The sequence below is a fragment of the Hyaena hyaena genome, unplaced genomic scaffold, assembly GCF_003009895.1.
Source record: "Hyaena hyaena isolate Hyena2069 unplaced genomic scaffold, ASM300989v1 scaffold_1019, whole genome shotgun sequence".
NCBI classification, from domain to species: domain Eukaryota; kingdom Metazoa; phylum Chordata; class Mammalia; order Carnivora; family Hyaenidae; genus Hyaena; species Hyaena hyaena.
The window spans coordinates 443,313-469,470 of NW_024081642.1; the positions used below are offsets into that span (position 1 = coordinate 443,313).

The following is a 26,158-nucleotide window of genomic DNA, read 5'->3' on the forward strand; positions in this document are numbered from 1 at the left end:
ATAACTGTGAAAGGGGCTGAAAATAAGTAATTTTAATATTAGGGAAAATATGAAAATAAAATTTTAGTGACTCAACTGAGATCTGCGGCTATAGCATGCAACTTCTGTACTCTATTAATAGCCAGCTAATTAGAGGACTTTTCAGAGTTCCTTCTAAGCCTTTGGAATAAGTAAACTATTTTCCAAAGAAATGAGAATTAAACTAGAATTCTAAGGAGCTTTGTTCTACATACTATGCTGACAGAGATGTCTAGGTCTAAGTATCTCTCTCATACCCACTTAGCATAATTTCATTGTAAAGATAGAATTTATCTTACTTTGTCAGACTTAAAACGAATCCAAAGTTACCACAGTACATGTGTATACAAATACTTATTTTCTAACTAATAGTCCTTTTAAGGATTAGATTTACCTCTAAGTTTTGACATGTTGAATGTCAGTGTGCTCAGTATCAATAATATATTTGAATGTAACTGGGAATTTTCCCATCAACTGTCTCAAAGTATATACTGACTTTAAGTAACCTTCTCCCATTCTAAGCAAACATTTTCTTAAACACACAAGAGCTAAAAATTGTTAAAGGGGAGGGGAATGTCCCAGCTATTACACAAATGAATGCAAAGAATGCCAAAGTTATAACGAGAGAATCAAGCTGTTATATAATCTATGTTCTTGAACTACTTTTGCCTTTAAAATAATATTTCCAGATACTAAGAATTATCTGGTTTTAAAAAAAGCAGTCTGGCTTATGACATTTTTTAGGGGAAAAAAATAAGAGACTAAGCTATACTTCAAATAACTTTCAGTGTCCTTCAATGACCTAGCTGGGCCAAAAATAACATTATATAAATGAAATTTAAGACCTGAAAGGTTCTTGTTTTATTACATATTGTATCACCAATGACTAATCAGGTTCAATTTAATGTGTTTGCTTACTGATACCCAACAGTATGGGCATTTTATAAAATGAATTATAGTATTTAGATTATTTTTGAGTTTGAAAAAGCCTGATATCCAGAAAAAGTACAGAATTCACCTTTAAGGCACATGAGGCTATAAAGTAAGCCATGAACATAAATCTCTGGTAACGAATCTGGAAATGAAACTTCTATATTTGTCATATACTAACATTTTTGGCTTAAACATGACGACATTTCATAAATTTCACAATTTTTAAAGCTCAACAGAATCTGGATACCTTTATACACTAGTTTCTTGGAATTTATCCTTAAAGAGGCAATTAGCACTTTTAAGGAGCTAAATAAAGGAGATGTCTGTTCAATCCATAGAGTCATTAAATTACAAGTCTTTTTCTGGGATTAATTCAGCAATATCTGGTCAACCCAAAGGGCTGAAGAAACGGACAAAACTGCCACAGCCTGACAAAAAAAATGAGATAAATCTCATGGGGGGAAAAAAGTGTTACTTTATTCTAAGTTTTTGTTAGGGCAGAATGAGTTGGCCCTCTAAATTCCACTAAATTTTATACTACATTGCCTTACTTTAATTCAGTTGCAAAACTATAGAAATAGACATGCCATTTTGTTTAATTCAAGGTTCATACTTTAAAAAGCTGTGCTGGGGACTGACAGACTTCTACAAAAACTCTTTTTTTCCAGTTTTATTGAGGTACAATTAACATACATACAAGATCTTTAATAAAATGTTTTTGAAAAATTTGAGGGGACTTTATCATGCCCTAAGTTAACAAAAGTTATGTTTAAAGGGGGAGACAGATGACAACTGACACTAGAGCAAATAAATCTCACATTTTAATTGGTTAGTTTGGATTTATAAAGAGAAAAAAATACTGAGTTAGATTTGTCTTAAATTCAGAGATATGTCAGACTGAATAAATTATCACTTATTCCAGGAAAGAATAATTCAAACTTAAATTATATACGTGAGACATTAAAACAAAAAAAAAAAACACAACAATATAGCACATTAACAAAACCAAGAACTTTTTGCTTTTTTCTGCTGTTTTTTTTTGGGGGGGGAGGAGATGGAGAGAGACTTTATAATCTCCCTCTTCCATATCACAAACAAGCCAACTTGTTTTAATTTTTTACTTTTAATCAGTCTCCTTCAAACCTACTTTATGGGAAATCTCTAGTTTACAGTAAAGACATGACATCTAGATTTATACAAAATCTCATTGTATACTTTACTATAAACACTCAAATCTTTATAAACTTTTAAAATTGGCTTTGTGGTGTTTTGGTAAACTTGTTTAATAGTGACTTAAGTTAAATCTAAGGTAAGAAGACTATGTGACTGTTGGGAGAGTGAAAAAATTGGTCTTACTGTATCATGACCCTGTTAGGATTTTCGTTTACTGGTCATTGTCAATTGTTTCCAAGTACTTAACAAATAAATGTTACTCTATGGTCTCCAGAAGTGGCCTGTTTTCCTGGGAAAAGAACAGACAAGTCATTCTCTGGATTTTTGCTTTTGCTAAGAGCAGGGAGAGAATTCAGCTGCATTTGCTCTTCTCTCCATTTACTCTTCCTAGACTTGGAAGGGAAGATACAATGAAGTTGACCCTTTCCACCTTCCTCAGAGTATTCTGAGGTCTATCCACAAGCTCTCTTTGGGCCCTCTAAGCCAGTTAGGAGCATCAAAGAAAGAGTAAGAGGAAAGTCAGAGGGAGCACTTCAACTGAAGACCACACACACATACTTTTATGTTTTAGCAAAATTTTAAAGTATGAATTTAGTAGTCTTCAAAATCTTAAAACCATACCACAGACCTAAGCAAAGCTGCAATACATCAATTTTTACCCTCAGTTTCCATTCTTTAACCTTTAAGGAACTAAAGCAAATCAAAATTTTAAAACACATGATTGTAAGCAAAGGTTAAAAGCCTTTATATCAACTGAGAATTAAAAATTTAAGTCATTAATCTTTTTCTTAATAAGTCACTTGATATGATAGTTTAAAAAAGTAAAGATCCTATCACATAACCTGACTCTAGAGTTTTAAAAAATATTGATTACAGCTCCTCCTACAGAATCATGATTACCTCCCAAAAGTTATCCACAATAAAAAGAAAATTACGAAAGTCAGAAAGCAGCTTGATTGTCAGTAGTATCAGTTTCCATCTTCTTTAACCCATGTGAATGTTTAAAGACATGTGGTAAAAGAAAAGAAATCACACTACTTCTAATGTTCATGATAACAAACTCTCCATGAAAATAAAGAAACTTCATGATTTCACATCTAAAACAAGACTTCTATTAATAGCCAACAAGCTAAGGCTTTTCTTCTATATCTCACTGCTCTGTGTATTTCTTGTGATTTATACAGAAGTTTAGGAGAACTGTAAGGGTTTTCTTTAGTTAACTTTGAACATTAGCCTGTTCACATGCCAGAAGCTGTTATACCAAATATTTAAAAATTAGAGCTGTGCTGGAAAAAAAAGTGACTTACAAAAAGAACTTAAGAGAGACAGTTTCACAGCCTAAAATTTCAGAAAGCAGTGGAAAAGCAGAATTGGCTGTTTTGCTTAGTTTTCTCCATTTGAATATTAATATAGCATCAAGTCTAAAGTTAAGATACTACTAACGTTATTTCCTCAGTAGTCATCACTTACAGAAAGGATTCTGAATTTACATAAAGTGAAAACCAGAAACAAACCTAACAGGAAAGACATTAGGGCCTATTTTTACACCTTTGAGTTAATAATAAATGAAAACAAAACTAAACTTAATGAAGGCACTATTGTAAACAGCAATCCACACCCCACGCCCACAACCTCAAAAAAAGATTTGCACTAGGAATTGAGAATTATACTATGGCCCTTTAGAAAAAGCAAACTAAGAAACTGTAACATTCAGAAGAAAAACTAAATTATGATCTTGACATATGTACCTATACTGACATAAGAAGCTACTCGTCAGCAGTACCTTGAAATCTGCTAAACTGTAAAAGTACTAGTTCTTGAAAAAGCCCACTTAGCCACCCTAAAGTCTAAGTAGTAAAACATTTACTAAATTAGTGGTTCTTAAAAGTAGAGCGTGCAGCAGAAAAACCTGGTGCTTGTTAAAACACAATGCTGGGCCCCTCCCCCAGGGTTTCTGATTCACTGCATCTGGGATGGGACCTGGTAGGATGCCTTTTTAACTTCTCAGGTGATGGTGAAGCTGCTGGTCCAGGGACCACCTCCTGAGAACCACTGGCCTAAATTATTAATGGTATATCAGCACAGCCCTAACCAAAAGTTTGGTAAAGATGCATGTAAACAAATAAAAGATAAAATATTTTAATGCTTAGAAAGAATGCTGACAGATTCACCCTTATTACATCAAAACATCTACATCTGCTTCGTGGTCTTCCTCAGTCACTTTCAAGGACAGCACTTCTTCATTGAGGAAGAGCCCACTGAGCCTCTCCTTCCGAGCCTGCCTCTGCTCTTTCAGCTGCCTCTTGCGTAAGGCCTTCTGCTGTAATTTCCGCTGCTTGGATCGCTTCTGCCAAAATAAAAATTTCTCAATCAGTAAGGTTCAGTTCTGGCATATCCAAGCCAGAGTATTTTATGGATCTAATTCTGTATTTTCAGAATTTTTGGAGATGTTCAAATTCCTCTGCAGTATGATCCTGGTTCCAGTAAGTGAGCGATTAGCTTGGACTTGAAAATGGTTCTTCAAGATTCTATTTTTATGGTATTCGACCAGTGAATCTTAGGAAGGATGGACACCTGATTATTTTGACTAGTTATGGATAATCGATCATTTCAAAGTCTTTTTTTTTTTTTTTTTACCAAATTAAGGTACATTGATGTCACTACTGAGTGAACATATAGTGAACAATACTAAATACAAATGTGGAGAACACTGCCAAAATCTATAATACTTATGCTTTTAAGGTGTCTTTCATCCAAAAGCACTAGCAATTTTACAACAGCTGGGAAAGAATCATGTCTTTTCCATATTAGGCAAATGCCATCTTAAAAGCCCATTAGAAAACCAGTGGGTACTCTATTCCTTGTCACTGGTGAAGTGATAGAAAAAAGGAATGACCACATATCCAGAGGAATCCCCTAGCAACCAACAAAGCTGGCTATGTTTCTGCTACTTTGGTAATAGCCAGGGAAGGAATCACTGTGTATCTTCTAGTTACCACTGCGCTCCCAAAGAGTTACAAAGATACTATTATCATCTTTACGTTGGCTCCAAATTGTCCCCACTGCAAGGAACTGAACTCCTCTAAGCATCAAAAAGCCATTCTATATGTACTTATATATCCCTATTTTTTATGTGCCCAATAATATTAACAAGAATTTCTCAACTGTGAATAGGTAGAAGATAGAGAAGGTGTTATTACATTTTTTAAAGATCTAAGAACAAACATTCAAGGTTAAGAAAACAGTTCACGCACACACACAAGACATGCAGAACATTCTTAGGAGCTGACAGCAACATCAGCAACATAGTGAGATCGGTTCAGTAGTGAGTTGCAGTCAATATTGCAATCTTGAGACTATTTCCATCAATTTATCTTACTTAACAGACACAAAAATCAGATAAAATTGAATGTAATATGGCTGTGAGTCAAAATGGTATTTCAAAGCACTCAGCCTAAAGAGCTTTACTCAACAGCAGAAGAGCCTACTTGTTCAATTAAAGCCAAAACCCACTGGCATCTAAAGAACAAGATAATTTTAACTTTTCAAAAAATTTATATGAAGGAGTACTAATATTAATATTGAAAGGTAAAGTTTTGTATTGATTAGACATTTTACTTTTGAATCCCGAATCCGCTCTGCTGCACTTGCAGACAAGTTGCTGTCACTGTGTGCTCGACTCATGTTGGCACTGGAGTTTGAAGCAGAGTTTCCAACACTGGACCCACTGCTGCTTGCAGAACTGACCATGCTGGCACTGCTGCTGCTGGCGCTGGCACTGGCACCGCTCACTCCACTGGTGCTCGCACAACTAAAGTTGCTTCTCTTCCAGGCCTCTCTTGCAGGCCGCTGGCGAGGGCTATGCTCCTTGATATAGTTTCTGACCTTGGACACAAAGACAAAAACTGGTTAGTGCTCCTTGACGTTCTCCCTCAAAATACTGGAGAAAAGAAGAATATTATACATCATGTAAAAGATTATCCAAAGTGCTACAGATGTATTCCTCATCAGGGAAATGCAAATCAAAACTACAAGAAGATGTCATCTCACCCCTGTCAAAATGGTTAAAATCAAAGGCACAAGAAACAACAAGTGTTGTCGAGGATGTGGAGAAAGGGGAACCCTCCTGTACTGTTGATGGGAATGCAATCTGGTACAGTCACTGTGGAAAATAGTATGGAGGGTCCCCCCAAAATTAAAAATAGACCTGCCCTATGATCCAGCAATTGCAGTACTAGGTACTTACTCAAAGAATACAAAATTACTAATTCAAAGAGATACATGCACCCAAATGTTTATTGCAGCTTTGTCTACAACAGTCAAATTATGGAAACAGTGCTAATGTCCATCGACCAATGAATGGATAAAGATGAATACAGTATGTGTACACACAAACACACACACACACAGAGAAGAATATTACTGAACCATAAAAAATGAAATATTGCGATTTACAACAACATGGATGGAGCTAGAGAGTATTATGCTAAGCAAAATAAGTCAGAGAAAGACAAATACCTTATGATTTCACTCATATGTGGAACTCAAGAAACAAAACAAACAGGCTAAGGGAATAAAAGAGGCAAACCAAGAAACAGTCTCTTAACCATAGATGGCTTACCTAATGGCTACTAGAGGGGACAGGAGTGGGAGGATGGGTTAAATAGGTGATGGGGATTAAGGAGTGCACTTGTGATGAGCACTGGGTGTTATATGTAAGTGCTGAATCACTAAATAGTATACCTGAAATTAATATGTCACTGTATATTAACTGGAATTGAAATAAAATCTTTTTAAAAATGATTAGATTGGATCCTGAGATAAAACAAGACATTAGTAGAAAAACTGGTGTAACCTGAATACAGTCTGTAGATCATTTAATAATACTATATCTATGTTAATTTCTTGCTTTTGATGAGTATACCAAAAAAAAAAAAAAAAGAACTTGGAACTAGATATGTAACAGTGAGAAAGTGAAAGACAGTAATTATGAAAAAATAAAATTGACATTTATTGAATACTAACTTATGAACTTAGATTGTAATCCAAGCTCTTTCTTGAGTTGTAGGCTCTATAAAAACAAGGATCATTTGTTAAAGTGCTTTTTATCCTATAACTTAATACATAATAGACACTTAATATTGTTAGATAAATAAATCAAATAAAAAATGCTACAGATGTACATAAGTAGAATATAAGGACAAAAGGAAATCTCAATGTAGAAACAAGTACCAGAAAAATTGACAATGTCCAAAGTTCTAGAATACTTATTATGGAGCTATATTTTAAAACCATAAAATATAATCAGTCAATGGAAGGCTACTGGCCTCCAGAATTTAGGATTATAAGAAAATAACACTCAGAGAAATTAGCAATAAAATAAAATAGATCAGATTAGGCATGTTTAAAGGTCTCCACTTAATATGATTTAAGTTGCTGATCATATTGAAGATTAGGGTGTTTCCTAAATCTTAGCTAGGGCCCCATTGTACCTGTCTTCAAATGCAAGGCATCAATTTCAACACTAATGAAAAATGAGCTGGAATATAGAAAATAATAGTATGTCTGTCGAGAGAACTGAAATTAAAAAATGTTATGTGATGACAAATGCAAAAAAAATCTCTTTAAAAAATGAAAGCAGAACATAAGTATTCATTCAGCTATGTACCAGAGAAAAATAGAACAATAAAGACTATATTTAGAAGATGCCAGAAATGCATATATCAGAAGAGCAGAAGGAAATTTATGTTTTACCCTAGCCAGGCTCAATGACTCCATAGGCCTACTCAAATCCCTAAACTCAGATGTTAACTCAAGTATAGACATCCCTCAATAATCAGTATTCTGATTATGTCAATTGTTCTTTTTTAAGGTGAGTTAGAATAAGTAAATAGCATTAACCACCCCTTAAGTGGTGAAATTAAGTTTCAAGCCTACATATCTAAACAGCAGTTTCTAGATCCACATGAACCCAGAAAGGTACTTCCAGATGAGATGTACCTAAAACCTTACAACCATGTGCTCTCAAATAAATACTGCCATCATTTTTTCTAATGTTACATTTCACAGAAGTGATTTGGACCGTAATTATTTGTGTATTTCAACATGATTATTGCAGTCTACATGTTATAAAATAATGGTTTTCTTAATACTTGTACAATCTGTATTTTCTTTACATACCTGCTTCAGTTTTTCATCTGTGAGACAGTTAAGCTCAATAATAAACTCACTGTCTGTAGGGGAGATTTGAGCAGAAGGATCAATTATTTTAATAATATCAAGTTGCTCCCGAAGACCCATCTCCGTACTGACTTTACGACTCAGATACTCAATATATTCCACCTATGTGATGAAAAATTATAATAAACAAGATCAACACCAAAATCTGATATTTTAGTGTGTCATAACATGTTTCAAATATCAAAAGCACTTAATATTATATTTGTTCCCTGAAAAACAGTTAAAACTCAAATTCCGATTTTATTAAGCTATTCACATTCATCCAATAGCTCTAAATAAGCAATACATTGAGCTTCACATATTCTCTACATATATGTTTTCAATTAAGAATGTCAAGATCCTGGGGTGCCTGGGTGTTGCAGTCAGTTAAACATCTGACTCTTGATCTCAGCTCAGGTCTTGATCTTCGGGTCGCTGAGTTCAAGCCTCACATGGGGTCTGTGCTAGGTGTGAAGCCTACTTTAAAAAAATGTCAAGATCCCTACCTGCTCATCATTTGTCATTGCACTCCAAGGAAGTTCATCTAAATTCTGGTGCTTGTTTTTCTTTTTAGGAAGCAGGCAAGGTGAACTCGGAATACTGGGTATGACATCAGAAAGTACATCACTCCCACTAGCAATATCACTGCCTGGTAACTTTATAAAAATAAGAAGAGGGTAGGAAAAGCAAATTTTTTCAAAAATACATTTTAAATACTACAACTTATTTCACATTGATTAAAAATTATTTTAATGACAAATACAGAATGAGAAGACATTATTTCTGATCTACTCCTATATTACACAAAGCAGCAACATCAACATACTCTTTTTAGATAGTAACTTATTTAATGAAAGATATTTTCCAAAAGTTTAATTCATAATCAAAACTTGTTAATAAAATGCTAGTTTAAGAGTCAATCATCATTGGGGTTTTTAATTCACAATGTGAATGTAGGCCAGGGCACACACAGCATGATGAATAAATAACACTGGGTCCATCTCAGGAGACTTGAGTGATCTGCTACTACCTGGCTCTTTGACCAACACTATGCTAGACATACTGCCAACATGAAGACAAATAAGCCATGGTCCTTGTGCTTAAGTCAGTATTAACAACCTCGAGACAAACATATTTAAAATATGCTGGGCAAAACACGTTAAAGATCAGAAGTATTATAAAAGAAAAATTAGAAAAAATGTTGAGACAATCTGTAGACAAAGGAGGAAAACAATAAAGCCCAATGCACAGAAAATCAGTTTGAAGTGAAATGAATAACAAAATGATGTGCTATAATTTTATATTGCCTATTAAAAGCCAGTTAGAATGAATTTAATTTTTAACAGCTTTATTGAATTATAAGTGATACAAAGAACTGTACATAACTAATATAGAAAATCTGAGGACTCTGGACATATGTATATACCCATGAAACCATCACCACAATCAAGGTAATAGATCTATCACCTCCAAAAGTCAAAATGGATTTAATTTTTTTTAATGTTTTTTTATTTATTTCTAGGAGAAAGAGAGAGAGACAGCGTGAGCAGGGGAGGGTCAGAGAGAGAGGGAGTCATAGACTCTGAAACAGGCTCCAGGCTCTGAGCTGGCAGTCAGCACAGAGCCCGACGCGGGGCTCGAACCCACGAACCGCGAGATGATGACCTGAGCGAAAGTCGGACGCTTAACCGACTAAGCCACCCAGGCGGCCCAAAATGGATTTAATTTTAAATAAATGTATTTAGGGGCACCTGACTGGCTCAGTTGGAGGAGCAGAGGACTCTTGATCTCAGGGTCATGAGTTCAAGCCCCACGATGGGTGTAGAGATTAAATAAATAAACTTAAAAATATGTAAACCAACTTGACAATAAACTATTTAAGGAAAATAAATAGAATGAATGAATGAATGAATGAATGAATGAAGGGGCACCTGAGTGGCTGTCAGTTAAGTATCTCTTTGATTTTGGCTCAAGTCATGATCTCAGGATTGTGGGATCGAGCCCCCTCATTGGGGGCTTAAAATTCTCTCTCTCTCTCTCTCTCTCCCCTTCCCCCTCTGCCCTTCTCCCAAGCTCATGCTCATGTGCTCTTTCTCTCTCTCTCTCTAAAATAAGTAAATTTAAGTCATTCATCAAACAGATAATTTCTTCTACAAGGAATGCATAGCTTTCAAAGACAATGGTTTCATTTTTACAAGGTACAAAATAACAGCTTTTTGTTGTTCTGCTTTGCAATGGTATCTGAACTCTGGATGATTACTAGCCTTTTAAAGTTACCAAAAGAGAAAAGCTAGTTTGGCCATGAAGATTATTGCAATCACACACATTTGGCCTCCTACAATACCTATAGCACTCTGATAAATACAGAGGATTCAAAGGTATTTTTTTTGATCATGGTCCTTACATAAAAACTTTATTCTCCACTGGGGAAGAGAATATAATAACACAAACATACAATTATACAAAATATCAAATGACAAATGCTAGATTTGAAATGACAGCTCATCAGTGGAAATATCTAGCAGTGAGTTAAAGCTACAGGATGAAAGCTTAGGAGAGCTACAAAAAGGCAGGCATGGGGAGTCAGCTATACAGAAGAACCTAATGAAGACACAAAAATGGGGTTGATCACTATGCAAAATGACCATAATGCTTAGAATGAAATTATTTAAGTTAGCTACTACTATTAAAAAACACATTTTCACTTTAACAGTCACTGATGAATCCAAGTGCATAAATGACTATCAACAACTTGTATGACTTCCATTAAAAACTCATTAATTGGGATGCCTGGGTGGCTTAGTCAGTTAAGCATCAGACTTCTGTTCAGGTCATGATCTCACAGTTCTGAGTTCAAACCCCATATCAGGCTCTGCACTGACATTGTAGAGCCTGCTTCAAACTGTCTGTCTCCCTCTCTCTTTGCCCGTCCCACCTTCAGGCACACGCAAGCACTCTCTCTCTCCTCTCAAAAATAAACATTAAAAAACTTCATTAATCAACACTGCTTGACTTGTTCATTCTTTAGCTCTGAGGTTATCTAGTTAATGTCATGAAAGAATGACTGCTGAATGCACACGTGAAGGCCATCTTTCAGCCTTTAATGTCAAAAAAGAAAATGTTTTGGGGCTTCTGGGAGGCTCAATCAGTTAAGTGTCCAGATCTTGATTTTGGCTAGGGTGAGGATCCCACAGTTGAGATCCAGTCCCGCCATCAGGCTCTGTGTTGACAGCACAGAGGAATATTCATTCATTCTCTCTCTCTCTGTCCCTGCCCTGCTGTTAAGTGCTCTCTTTCCCTAAATAAACATTTAAAAAAGAAAATATCTTGGGGCGCCTGGGTGGCTTAGTCAGTTAAGCGTCCGACTTTCGCTTAGGTCATGATCTCGCGGTTGTGGGTTCGAGCCCCGCGTCGGGCTCTGTGCTGACTGCCAGCTCAGAGCCTGGAGCCTCTTTCGGTCTGTGACTCCCTCTCTCTCTGACCCTCCCCTGCTCACGCTGTCTCTCTCTCTCCTAGAAATAAAGAAAACATAAAAATTAAAAAAAAAAAAAAATCTTGCTATTTTTCCTTTGAATGAGTTCAAATCACAAAACTACATTAAAGATCTCCCTGGGGTTTCTAAAACAAAAAGAAACAGTCCTTATCAGATAAAAGGCCTCCCTACTTCAAGTTCGTTTGATAAACTAGATAAAGGAACTACTAAAATATGTATACTCTCAAAATATAAGAAAACATTTTCATCTAAATCTTCAGCAAACTTCTGCTAGGTAGCAGACTATATGTTAAGCACTTCAATTTGTGCCTTTAGCTCTGTTTATGTATTTGTTTGCAGAGGGTCTGTAAAAAAAAGGCAACTAATGGTTCTTTAGCCATTTTTTTTTCCAGGGAGAAGTAAAAAATGCCAGAGTTCAAATCCCAGCTCCACTGCTCACAAGCCATATGATCTTGTTGATGTCAGTTAGCTTCTTTGAGCCCCAGAGCTATGATTAAGGCTGAAAGATTGCTGAGAAATTTAAATGAGGTAACAGGCCTGGTACAAGGCAATACTCCAAACACAGATGTGTTTTTCTTTATCCATCTCTTGCCATGGTTTTGTACCCTTAGAAAAGGGCAAGAAACCATCAGAGAATGTCACCTGTTGCTAAAGTGGGTGAAGTTTCACAAGGTAGTCTAGAATGACAGAACGGGGAAAAGGAGAAGGTATTCAGGTAAGGAGAATAACTTGGTAAAGCCACAAATTAAAAAAAAAATAGGGGGGCGCCTGGGTGGCTCAGTCGGTTAAGTGTCCGATATCGGCTCCGGTCACGATCTCACCACTTGTGGGTTTGAGCTCCGCGTTGGGCTATGTGCTGACAGCTCAGAGCCTGGAGCCTGCTTCGGATTCTAGGTCTCCCTCTCTTTCTGCCCCTCCCCAACTCTCACTCTCTCTCTCTCTCAAAATGAATAAATGTTAAAAAAAAATTTTAATAGGATGAGATTGAGACTAAAATAATTAAAACAGAAAATCAATGCTAGGGATTTGAAAGCTCAATTGATGAACAAGCTGTTATATGATAGAGAGAAGTAGGCCAGTAACATTTTCTAAGTAGAAGTAACTTGATGAAACTGGTCTTGAGCTCAAAGGCAAAAACAAACTACTGGGACCTCATCAAGATTAAAAGCTTCTTCATGGCAAAGGAAACAATCAATAAAACTAAGAGGCAACTGACAGAATAGGAAAAGATAGTTGCAAATGACATAACAGATAAAAGACTAGTATCCAGTATCTATAAGGAACTCATCAAATTCCACACCCAAAAAACAAATAATCCAGTGGAGAAATGGGCAGAAGACATGAAGAGACACTTCTCCAAAGAGGACATCCAGATGGCCAACAGACACATGAAACGATGCTCAGTGTCCCTCATCATCAGGGAAATACAAACCAAAACCACACTGAGATACCACCTCACGCCAGTCAGAGTGGCTAAAATACACAAATCAGGAGACTCTTGATGCTGGCGAGGATGCGGGGAAATGGGCACCCTCCTACACTGTTGGTGGGAATGTAAGCTGGAAAACAGTATGGAGGTTCCTCAGAAAAATAACAATAGAACTCCCCTATGACCCAGCAATAGCACTGCTAGGAATTTACCCAAGGGATACAGAAATGCTGATGCACAAGACCACATGTACCCCAATGTTCATAGCAGCACTCTCAACAATAGCTAAAACATGGAAAGAGCCTAAGTGTCCATCAACAGATGAATGGATCAAGAAGATGTGGTTTATCTATACCATGGAATACTACATGGCAATGAGAAACAATGAAATCTGGCCATGGGTAGCAACATGGATGGAACTTGAGGGTGTTATGCTGAGCGAAATAAGTCAGGCAGAGAAGGACAAATACCATATGTTTGCACATATAGGAGGATTAGGAGGAAGTTAATGAGGACCACGGGAAAGGAGAAGAGGAAAAACAGTTGGGGAGAGGGAGGGAGGCAAACCATGAGAGACTCTTGAATGCTGAGAACAAACTGAGGACTGATAGGGGTGGGGGAGAGGGGAAGGGGGTGATGGGAATGGAGGAAGGCACTTGGGGGATGAGCACTGGGTGTTATATGTAAACCAACTTGACAATAAACTATTTAAGAGAAAAAAAAAAACAGAAGACAAACAGACGAAAAAAAAGAAACTGGTCTTGAGGGAAGATGAGCTAAAAAGCAGTTATGGGGACAAATTAGACTGATGAAAGAATGGAATTACACAGGAAGTTCTTATTTGATTAGCACTTGGTCTAAGATTAACCAAAATGCAAAGAAAATGGGAATAGGGAAAATTTCAAATGCAAAACAATTTACAAGGCTGTATTTTTAAAATTTATTTTTATGTTTATTTATTATTGAGACAGAGAAAAACAGAGTATGAGTAGGGGAGGGGCAGGAGAGAGGGAGACACAGAATCCTAAGCAGGCTCCAGGCTCTGAGCTGCCAGCACAGAGCCTGTCGCGGGGCTCGAACACACGCACAAACCGCGAGATCAAGACCTGAGCCAAAGTCAGACGCTTAACTGACTGGAGCCACCCAGGCTCCCTGTCTGGTTTTTTGTTTTGTTTTGTTTTTTTAAGATTTTATTTTTAAATAATCTTTTAAATAAAATGGGTTTTAAATAAACCCATTGTGGGGCTCCAACTCACAACCCTGACATCAAGAGTTGCATGCTTTTTTTAAATTTTTTTTAACAAATAGTTTATTGTCAAGTTGGTTTCCATATAACACCCAGTGCTCCTTCCCACAAGTGCCCTCCTCCATGCCCATCTCCCCCCCCAAACCCATCAGTCCTCAGTTTGTTCTCAGTATTCAAGAGTCTTTCATGGTTTGCCTCTCTCCCTCTCCCCAATATTTCCCCCCTTCTTCTCCCCCTTGGTCCTCCGTTATGTTCCTCCTAATCCTCCTATACGTGCAAACATATGGTATTTGTCCTTCTCAAGAGTTGCATGCTCTTGACTGAGCTTGCCAGGCAAGGCAGTTTGATAACTAAATGGATAAGGGACGACCATTTGTTGAAAGCAGAAGAAAACTGGCCACGTTCCTGTCATACAACCAACCCATCCAGTGTATGTACTTGAAGACCTCAATTTTTACAGCAAGAGACCTGAATTAATGTTATAAATCTTCCAGTCCAACACTCTGATTTTACACATAAGGAAAAATGATGTCTAGGGAGGATCATACAGCTAGTGGCTGTATCCAAAGCAGGACACAAGTCCAGTGCTTTCAACTATGCATAATCACCCTGCCTTGCAAGGAGTTTGGAATGAGAGGAGAATGCAATTTGGGATATGGAGAGTTTGTACTGATAATGAAAGAAGTGCAAATGTCCTTCGAAATGATAATAGTCTTTTTTCACTACACCATAAGACATGTTACAAAGTGGAGTCTATTTTTTCCCATGGAAACACTGTAATTGGAAGTTACATTACTGATCAAGAAATCAGCATCAGATAATAGGTGCATTAAATTATAAGGTCATCCATGTCAAGTAGTCATTTGGAGATATGAGATAAGAGTTGCAGATGTACATCAGAATTAACTGTATGGGCTCCTTTATTTATTAGACCAGTCCTTTTCCATTTTATAACTGATAATATATTTCAAGCTAAAAATGCTTAATAATTCTTACTCCCTATTTTTCATGGACAACAGCATTTAGTATATTTATATTATAATCAGTAATTGTGACAAGTGGAGAGAATTAAATCAAATTTCTGCCATATTTTCTGCATATGCAGCAACAATTTATGAATAAGCTCATTCCTGTAACAGCTGACATGTAATTTCAAATTGCACCTTTAGGTTTTAAGTGTGACAGCTGAATTACTCACTCTTTAAATTTTCTATGGTTCCCTGCTCAACAGTAAGATAATTTTTCAAGCTCTAAGACTAGTCAAATATACCATTAAATATAAAAGGACTGCAAGCAAAGAAAACTATCAGCAAAGCCAAATGCTTTGATGCTACTTCATTCTAAGGTTAAAATCTGCCTTATCAAGTAGTTAGTATTTCTCTTCCCAGAGAATCTATGAATCCTTTATATTTACTTTGGTAGTAACTGAAACATCTGTTAAAAAGAAAGACTTAAACAGATAGTTTTTAATCACAACAAAGGAATTTTTAAATTATAGTCAACAGTTTCTAGTCTATAATAATCCTAACACAGTTTGTAATCGTCTTGTTGGTAATTTCTGCTCATTACGTAGTCCCACAAAGAGCATTTTTTAAATCTGAAGATCTAATTGGCTTTATTAACCCATTCACGAATCAGGCAGCATCTCATCTACCAAATAAAGAGATGATCCACAAAGCGAAACAAACAAACAAACAAAAAGGTTTTAACTGCAGAGAAAATAAATTGAACTTTTTTAAAATTAAAATTTTGTGTGTGTCAAAGGACAGCATCAAGTAAAAAGAGAACCCACAGGGGCACCTGAGTGGCTCAGTCAGTTGAGAATCTGACTTTCACTCAGGTCATGATCTCATGGTTGGTGAGTTTAAGCCCCACATTGGGCTTTGCACTGACAGCAGGGAGTCTGCTTGGGATTTTTTGTCTCCCTCTCTCTCTCTGCCTCTCACCAACTTGTGCTCATGTTCTCTCTCTCAAAAACAAATCTAAAAAAGTAAAATGAAAATTTAATTTTCAGTGTAGCATTTTTATAACAAGAAAAAACTGAAACCAATCTAAATATCCATTATTATGGAACAGATTAAATAAATTATGATATAGCTATCGAAAAGAATCAGATGTTAGTTGATAAAAAGCAAAGGGCCAAACCGTGGCTGACATATGATTCCATTTGTGCGTTTTTAACACTGTGCAAACATACTTGTATCTGCACAAGCTCTTAACAGTGGTAACCATAGCAGAGTGGGGTTTGGAGACTTATTTTTAACTTCATGCCAGCCTGTTTTCATATTTTAATAAGAAAATGTTTAAAATAAAATAGTATTTTACTCCTCTTTTAGACTATAACTTCAAAGATTTGGATGGCTTTCAAACATAGTAGGCATTCATGTATCTGTTGAGTATAACATTTGCTATATGCAAGGAAAGCCGCTTCAAATGTTACGGTTTTTTACAATCAGAAAATGGATGTTGCAAATGGAAAATGCAACATGATTTACATTTTCTGACAGACTGCACTCATTATAAGGCAGAATTTCCAGATAATTTGCACAAAGCATTTTACATGGTATATATGCCATAAGAAAGAAAAAAACTATAGAACAAAAAAACATCTCTACATATGAAGGGAATAAAAAATGAGAAATTATATTGTATTGCTGATAACAGAACCTAAAAATTACGTTTTTATGATAATAATGGTTTGAGATCCCAGATATATAGAACATAACCCTGATGCAAAGATATTGTGCCTATAAGGACACAAAGGCTATTACTATAATATAGGAAGAATACATTTGCTTGAATTCATGCATAGAAAAGTACTGATGATATATAATAATGGGAACATTATACAAGTATTAAATTACATGAAAATCTAAATAAGGATATCTGTAGCATCAGAAGCCTAAATGGTAAATTAGCAAAAATAAAGAATACATATTCCATCTAATTCTTAATGTTGTCAGAGAATCTCCACACTGGATAAACACTGAAGAAAATTTACTTTGAGGTAGAGCTGAAAATATCAAAATAGAAATTCATTCTTCTATTTATGTTATAATGATGGTAATATAAGAAAACACAAAATCTACCTGCCATTCAAACTCGCTATCTGACCAATCCCAGTATGTGCTAATAGAAGAAGAGACATCACTGCAGACACTCCCCTCAGGGAATAAATCAAAAGAAGTGAAGTCTTGATCATCTAACAGGGAATAGCAGTCATCTTGATCTCCAACAGAAACTGATGAAAACAGCTCCTCACTGCATTCCGAGCTGGCAACACTTGTTCCACAAGAAGTTAAGTTCCACCTTAAAAACACAACACAAAAGAAATTACAACAGTAACTACAGAATTCATATAATTTTAAGATATTAATAGGATACATTTATGAAGAGTAAGTATATTTTTAGGTGTGACAATGCTATTATGATTATTTTCAAAAGAGTCCTTCTCTTTTAAGGATATACACTAAAATATTTATGAATGAAATATATCTGGGATCTGTCTTGAAATAATAAGAAGGGTGTGAGGAATGAGCAATGGTATGAAGCACACTGCCATATACGAATAATTGTTGAAGCTATGTATGAGGTTCATTACCCTATCCCGTTTAGTTTTTGTTTTGAAAATTTCTCTAATAAAATATTTTAAAAGAAAATTGTATTTAAGGGAGCCTGGATGGCTCAGGCAGTTAAGTGCCCCACTCTTGATTTCGGCTCAGGTCACGACTCCAGGGTCATGGGATTGAGCCCTACATCAGGCTCCACAATGAGCTTGGATCTGCTTAAGATTCTCTCTCTCCCTCTGCCACTCTCCCCTGCTTGCATGCTTTTTCTAAAATAAATAAATATACATATATTTATATTAAATACTGTATTTAAATTAAGAATACAGTAAAACGTTAATCAATAATCAAAACTTACAGCATAGTGTTTATGAATACACTTTGAAGTCAGACAGAGTTCAAATTCTTGCTCTATCATTTGACTACTACTTGATCTCAAGCAAAACATACCCTCTTCAAGTCTGTGCTTCTCATCTTTAAGAAGCAATTAGGAAGATTATATAGGAATGTATATGGAACACTTAGCAGACATAAAAAGTATTCAATACATGATAGCTATTACTATTTTAATTATTTATTTTGAGAGAGAAAGCACATGCACATGAGTGGGGTAGGGCCAGAAAGAAAAAAAAGAATCATACACACACACACACACACACACACACACACACAAACAGTATACTAGATACTGCTTTCTTCACTTAACATTAAACATTTTCCCATTTATATAACTTGAAAACATTTTAATGCCTATATAATATTCCCCTATTAAAAAGTATCATTATTTATTTAATCATACTCCTTCAGTAATACTTAGGCTGTTTCCATTTGGGGGGTTATGATTCTTTTTTGGTTATAATTATTTATCAAAATATATAATCTCTCAAGATAGATTACTTGAAAAGAAAGTACTAAGTCAAAGAATATGAACACTTCTGAAGGTCATATCATACTTAGCCAAAGACCTTTCTGAAAAGCTGCACCAATTTACACTCCCCAAAGCAGTATAAAAAAAGTGCTCATTTCACCACAACCTTAACAGCAGAATTTTTAAAAGTTGTAGCTATCTTTAAAGAAAAAAACATTTTATATCAATTTTTAGTTCTTTAATTTCTGGCTAGATCAAATTCTAAAGTATTTATTAGCTATTGTGCCCTAGTGTTTTTCTATGTGTTAAATGTTTTCCTTATTGATTTTATGATTTCTTGATGCATTAAAGAATATTAACATTTTTCTATGGTTATTTGTTGCAGGGTTACTTTTTTGTCTCAAAATCTACAAATCTGTTTTCTTCTGTAAATTTCCACTAGCTTTACACTATGGAGGAGGTAATCTCCATTGCTTTGTCAGTAACCTAGGGAATTAACCCTTAAGATAATGATTTAGTATATCCCATACTAATAAGATACTGAAATAATGACCTCCTGGGAAAAAAAACATGTTATTTACCTATTATTAGGTTGTTTCTCATCCTTCATTAAATCCACTTTTTTCTCAAATTATGCTTTTCATTTTTTACCTCCCCCTGCTTTGTATGACTAATCTTAATTTCAAAGTTCTTGATTTACAAAATTTGGGCAATCTGACAATTTTATGGCACTTTTTCCTTTGAGCCAAAGGTAGAATATTTTAAAGCATCAAAACACACACAGACACATACTCTCTAAACTATTATAGTTCAGTAAATATAAACACAGATGTTATCAAGCTTTTATAAATAGGCAAAAATCTAAAATTCATCTAACAATCTTAAAATACCCTGTAATATTACACAGATTCATCACATGCTTCCTAGGGAGGCAGTATTCTCATTTTTCAAAATATCAACAAATGCAGCAGATTTAACCACGTTGTTCAGGATGTACAGTAAGGTGATATAAAAGCTATAAAATGGCAATCACAAGATTGGTCCTAGACCTAGTAAACCAGTACCTCTGCTGTATTCTAGGCAAATTATATTCTTTTGTGTCTTCAAATTGCATGTGACTTTTTAAAACCTTTATTCATTCACTCACTCAACAAACATTTAGCTAATATCTTCTATGTGCCATGTACTGTGTCATGTGGTAGGAAAAGTTGTTTGTCAATTGTTTTTAACGAGAATTCCTTTTAAGCTGGCAAAAATTCCATAGAAATGTGTTTCCATGAGTAATAATGGCTTTCCTTTTTAAAAAAAAAAAAACTATGCTAGATTTAATAATCTAATGTTTAGATCACTGACAAGACAGTCAGAAATTTGCTTGGTTTTGTACTCTAACTGACAGGCAAAATCAGTATGTGTCTCAGTTTTCCAGGTCCACAACTTTCTAACAGATTTAACAGGATTCTGGGTATTGTTAGAAGCCTTTGCTCTTTTTTCTTTTTTTAAATTAACAGTGGCAACAAAACTGGGTTCATACTTCAAACCAATCATTTACAAAACAGAAAATTAATATTTTACTACCAGAGATTTTTATAATCTATTATCTTCTAATTTCCAAATATTATTTTTATTATTACTTTAAGGCAATGTGAACAAAATCAAGCTAGGTAGTACTTTTTTTTAAATGTTTATTTATTATTGAGAGACAGAAACAGAGCACAAGTGGGGGGGGGGCAGAGAGACAGAGGGAGACACAAGAATCTGGAGCAGGCTCCAGGCTTTGAACTGTCAGCACAAAGCCCCACATGGGGCTCTAACTCAGGAACTGCGAGATCATGACCCCAGCTGAAGTGAGACACTTAAACCGACTGAGCCACCCAGGTGCCCCTAGGTAGTAGTTTTTTATCCACTGCTGCTGGGAGTGTTAAATTGGCATACTCTTCCTGAAAAGCAATTTGGCACTGTATATATATCAAGAGCTTCAAAGAAGTTCATTCCTGCCCCTCTAGGAATCTATCACTTCCCCAAATAGAAATTTGGGAAAAAATGTATGTACAAACATGACCAAACAATATCATTTATAATAGCCAATAAAGAGAAAAGACATGGTCCCCAAATATGGGGAAAAACTAAATAACATATCTAAGTAATGGTGTTTTATAATCAATAAATTTATATTTTCAGATTATTTTTTGAAAAGGAAAACACTGACAATGTAAGTGCAAAAACCTGATCACAAATTTTATATAACCTGATCCTGATTTTTAAAAATTATATATGAACATAAAAAGAATATTAAAAGTAACAACATCAAAATGTTGATAGTTGTTTTCCTTACTGAAAGGGATCATAGGTGATCTTTATAGTTTTGTATATGCCAATTATCTAAAATGAGCTTTTATAATAAAAATTTAAGTGTGGTTTCAAATATGTAATGAATGACCACTGTGCACATGTGCTTGCTCAGCACTGAACTATTCAAACCCACAAAGCTCCTACATCTTATTCCACTAAGAGAAAGCTACCTAATACTAAGATCCTAGCTATAACCATAAAATTACTCACAAAGAAGACTTTCTATCTTAAAAGAAAAATGTTGAAAAGAATCCCAATGGAGTTTAATTCAATAATGAGGCTTGCTGCCCAAATTTTACTTTAAAAAACGTAAAGTCAAGAACATTTATCTGCAAGGCTTATCTGTCAAAACCCCCATGTAGCCACCCCCAACCTCTGATACAAGTTTGGAGCAGCACAGTAGGCCATTAAGGTTCCATGTAAGAGCAGATGACAGAACTCCCCTACTCTACTCACTCAAATTACCAACTCTCCTCCTAGTGATCTCAACTGTCTTGATACCCTCTCCACAGCCTAGGCAGTAAAAAAAAAAAAAAAAAAAATTCCATGTCATTTAAGGCTAATTACTCCATTTGGGCGTCTAACTTCATCCCGTCCATCTCCTGTCATCCCACACTCTCTGGTAATTTCAATTTCTTCCTTTCCTGTGGGCTGCTCCTAAAGAGCTAAAATCTCTATTCTGGGAAAAGAAAAACTAAATAAGGCAAATAACAACAACAACAACAACGAACATTCACCTTTTTTTTTTTTCAAATTATTACATCTCCTCTCCTTCTTTTCCCTGCTAAATTAATTGAAAAGTTTCTTCTTCTCTCAACCTTTGTAACCCACAGTTGTACTCCAAACACGCTACTGGGATTTCTGTTCTGAATGCTCCCAAATCCACATTTCTAGCCTGGATAGTTCTCTCAAGCGTGATCCCCATTCTCAACTTGTCTCAACAAGTTCGCAAACCAAATTCCTCCTGCCTCTATAATCTGTTACTTCATGGAGTGTGGTTCTCCCACCTGCAACTCACAGCTCTTTTGCATCTGTTAATTCTATACCGAGATAGGGAAACTGTGGGGAGTACAAAAGGTACACAGTAGTCTTGGGGTTCTTCTGGTTAATCACATAACCAAATGATTGTTTTATACAATAGTTCATTTCCTATCCTGCCAATAGGGTATACAAAAGTGGGGCACTGTCCTTCCACACGCTTTTCACAATTGTGCAATGTCAAAGTACTTATGTACTATTAAAGATGAAAATAACAACACATTGAGTAGTTTATATTAATCTCCTTCAATTTAATTCCTGGACTAACTAAGATCATCATAATTTTTTTCAGTTTGGTAAATGACATCCTTTTTCGATAATGGGGGAGGTTGCCATGGACAAATGCTGATAATTACATCAGAAAAATCCTGTCTCAAAACCAAGGAAAAATGTCATAAACACCACACATATTCTGTATTGACATTTAAATTAAAAATAATTAAGTTTCTTGGAATTTACTTTATTCTAAGCAAAATTCCAGACAAACACAACTTGGTCATAAAATTCTAAAAGATATTCCTAGGAAAGTGTGATTTGTTAGGAAAGTGGCTGCGTTCGTGTAATTTTCCACTGAACCTAGAGTAGTGACAGGCCGTTCAAAGTTGCAGGTGACTCTAATACGCACACTACAAACATTCAAACTTAGGGATCATAAATAATATTGCCTTAAATCCCTTGGTTAATGAAGATCGCAAATATAGCCCAGAGTCTGGTAAATGAGCAGGTACAAAACTGCCATCATCAGAAAGCCTTTATCAACAATATTAAACAATATCCACAGTTTTCTCATCAGGTAACAAGGAAGAAGCAAAATAAACATAAATCAAGTATCTGCCAACAGACAAGCTTTTTATTTCTAAGTTAATGTGTTTTATGATGACCAAACCCAAAGCAGAACATCAGTACTCAACTATTCAGATCTCATTTTTGAATTGTTGCTTGAACTGGTGATGTGAAGGAAAAAAAGTGACACATGGAAAGCCAAAATAAAAGAATTCTGTAAACTTTGCCTACGTATATGACTACACTGTTTGCTTGTCTGAGACGTAGTGGAAGTATATGGTCCTCTCAAGTACCATCTTGAGGAGGGGTAGTAAGGCAGGAACAGTCCAGAATGAGAAAAGATTTAAAAGGTAGCGTAGGGCAGAAACATCATCGGATGTAAATATTGCTAATTCTGCTTGCCCTTATCTCTGCTGGAAAGGGTACAGAGCAAAATACATTAGACCTTCTACTGCCATTCCAAGCCATTGGAGAAGTAGGGTAGGAGATGGAGATTTCCGAAAAGTAGGCAGTAAACTAGGAATGATGTCTGACTTAGAAAAACTGGGGCTGAACAGGAACCTCCCACTCTATATTAACTGCCCCTTTCTGGAAAACAGTCTTGACCTTACCTCCATCTCTGAGAAAAGGAATAGAAAAACACAAGAACAAAAATGGAGAGGAGGCGAAAGAACAGAACAAGCTATAAGAAATGTATTATTCTCCTTGTTTCACTCCTCATCACCCCACCCATTTTGGCAGGGCTTATCCTCAGCCTCTTTCTCCACTCCCTTGCCCTCATCATCAGAGCAGACTAATTCTGCAAATATTTAAGTTTCTGTGTATATGACTCCCTCCAATGCTGCAGAACTTAAATACCAAATATGTGCAAAAGTATTCTTTTATATCATTTTCCAATGCAAACAACCCTAAGAACACTTGATTTCATAAATACATTACACTTATGTAATAGCCACATCTTAGGTTAAATAGGCTTCTGTGAGTTAGTCTAAAAAATGTAACAACCATTTACATCTGTAATGGCTCAGATGTTACAACCATTTACAACATCTGAGCCATTAGCTCAGTTCCGTTTCTTCACTTACTCCAAAGAAATAATCTTGGCTTTGCCAAACTCAGTTTTATGACCTTGAACTCAGTCTTTTTCCTGGGCCTCAGTTTCCTCAGTTTTGCAATGAGGATTTGGAAAAGTCATAACAAATGTACTACACTTCCTTGTCAAATGTGTTATACTGATGATACTCTTTAAATGTAACACCTTGTTTCCAGACTATAAATTTCTTTTAGATAAGAATCATTTTTTATACACTCCTTGTACTCCATAAATCTGCAGATTGATTTAAGAGGTGTGGGGCATGCAAAAGATATTAAAATGTGTAAGGATGTTCATGCTCATGTTGTGGATCAGAAATCAGAACTCGACTCCTTAAATCAACTCCAATATTTTCCATAACTGAACTCATTTCCTCCTCCCTTGTTCGCCACACACCCTCCCAGGCTTTGGTATATATCTCCCAAATATCCACCTATATTAATGGATGGACCTCTGTGTACAACATCTTTAAACCCCATATTTGGTATAACAATTAAATGCTTCCATGATGGAATTCTCCAGAACAATCTTCCTTCCAATAATATCAGTTAGGAGACGCACCCACTGAATAAATTTGTAAAAGCAAGCCCATCCTAAGCTTAGCTCCATCCCTCCACTGGGGGAGCAAACCAAGGGATATACTACATGAAGGAACCTTCCAGATCTAAGCTTATACATTTTGGCAGGGCCTAAAGCAGTAAAGCAAAGAGTTCATGAGGATGGGGAAAAGAAAGAACGGCCTGGTTTCCTAGACCCTCATCAAAAAAAAAAAAAAAAAAAATTGGGGGGTGGAAATTGGACTGTGAGGTTAAAAATCAGGAAAGGGAAGATTCTAGCTTTAAAAGTGTCATCTTTCAAAAGATCCATGGATTGATTTTGAGTCATCCGAAATCTACTCTAGAGTGTATGGGAAATGGAAGGGGTTAAACTTTTTCAGGTGGATGGAAACAGGGATGCATCTTAAAATCGAGGGCGGGGATTTGGAATTCTCAGGGTACAGATAAGGCGGGAGGGGAAGGGAGGAGTCGCTGTGGTCAGAAGAATGGGGAAAAGAGAGCGAGTAAAATGCCGCAGAAAGGAAAACTGGAGGGCAGGAGTGAACATAGGGAGTGAGAGAGGGAAGGAGCCAGTGAATGAGCGCTGGCAGGACGAAGGTGGGGGAGGGGACGAATGGAAGCGCAGACCAGAGGTGGAACGCCTGGCTCTTGAGGGACCTGGCGTTCTCCAGCTTGAGGCAGGGGTGTGATTTGCCCCTCCCCTCTGCGGCAGTTCGTACCTGTTGGTGTGAAAGCGGTGGAGCGGATCGGTGCGATGACAAGAGGACAGCTGGCAGCCAAAGTCGCTGATGTCCAGGCAACCTGGCTCCTCGCTCGGGCAGGTGCCCACCCCGCGAGGGGGTCCCAGAAGAGGGAAGGGTTCCTCGGGGGTTAGAAACTTCTCGTACGAAGTGGTGGCCGACGCCTCGTCGGACATGGCTGGAGACCGCCTGGCTTCGGGCTCCCTCTCTGGCCCCGGGCTGCTCCCGCGCCCGCCCCTTCCCCCACTCTAACCTGTCCGCCGCCGCCGCCGCCGCCGCCGCCGCCGCGCCGGGGTGTGCCCACCGCAGCTCACCAGCAGGCTGAGCGCCACGGCCAGACGACGCCCGGGAATCCTGGCCGCGCGAAGAGGCTGCTAGAGACCACAGCAGCCGGCTGGCCACCCGGTCAGCGCCTCACTGGCCTCTGCAAGCCGTCTCCGTCGCCGTCGCTGCCCGGCCCAGCCCAGTAAGCGCAGCGCAGGGCCGCCGCCGCCCGGCCCGCCCACTGCGCTCACTGTTCACAACTGCTGCAGTCCGCCTGGCGCCCGCCGGGAGGAGACCGGCGGCGGGAAGTCGCTCCCTGTGCCCCCTGCTGGAGCGGAGGAGGAACTGAACCTCCGCCCTCCCCGCCCTAGATGCGTCGAATCAGATTC

General features: G+C 36.9%; 1 protein-coding gene across 2 annotated transcripts; it reads right to left on the reverse strand.

Moving 5' to 3' along the window:
• Positions 1-1,995: 1,995 nt before the first annotated feature.
• FAM199X (family with sequence similarity 199, X-linked) lies at positions 1,996-25,750 on the reverse strand. 2 transcript variants are annotated; one of them, XM_039221768.1, is made up of 6 exons: positions 25,485-25,750; positions 17,601-17,820; positions 8,850-8,999; positions 8,305-8,466; positions 5,872-6,009; positions 1,996-4,471 (listed from the first exon to the last, which is right to left on the reverse strand). In XM_039221768.1, exons 1-6 carry the CDS (start codon positions 25,679-25,681, stop codon positions 4,301-4,303), a joined length of 1,038 nt encoding a protein of 345 aa, XP_039077699.1. In that variant the 5' UTR covers positions 25,682-25,750; the 3' UTR covers positions 1,996-4,300. The 2 variants fall into 2 exon arrangements, with proteins under 2 accessions (XP_039077699.1, XP_039077698.1); XM_039221767.1 differs by having other exon boundaries at positions 5,743-6,009; positions 25,485-25,748.
• Between the last annotated feature and the right edge of the window lie 408 nt (positions 25,751-26,158).

Coding starts and splice junctions, on each gene's coding strand:
- FAM199X (XM_039221767.1), bottom strand. CDS start 25,681: ATGTCCGACGAGGCGTCGGCCACCACTTCGTACGAGAAGTTTCTAACC. Junction 17,821..25,484: donor CACCGCTTTCACACCAACAG/GTACGAACTGCC, acceptor TGTGTTTTTAAG/GTGGAACTTAACTTCTTGTG. Junction 6,010..8,304: donor CAGATGAAAAACTGAAGCAG/GTATGTAAAGAA, acceptor TTTGTGTCCAAG/GTCAGAAACTATATCAAGGA.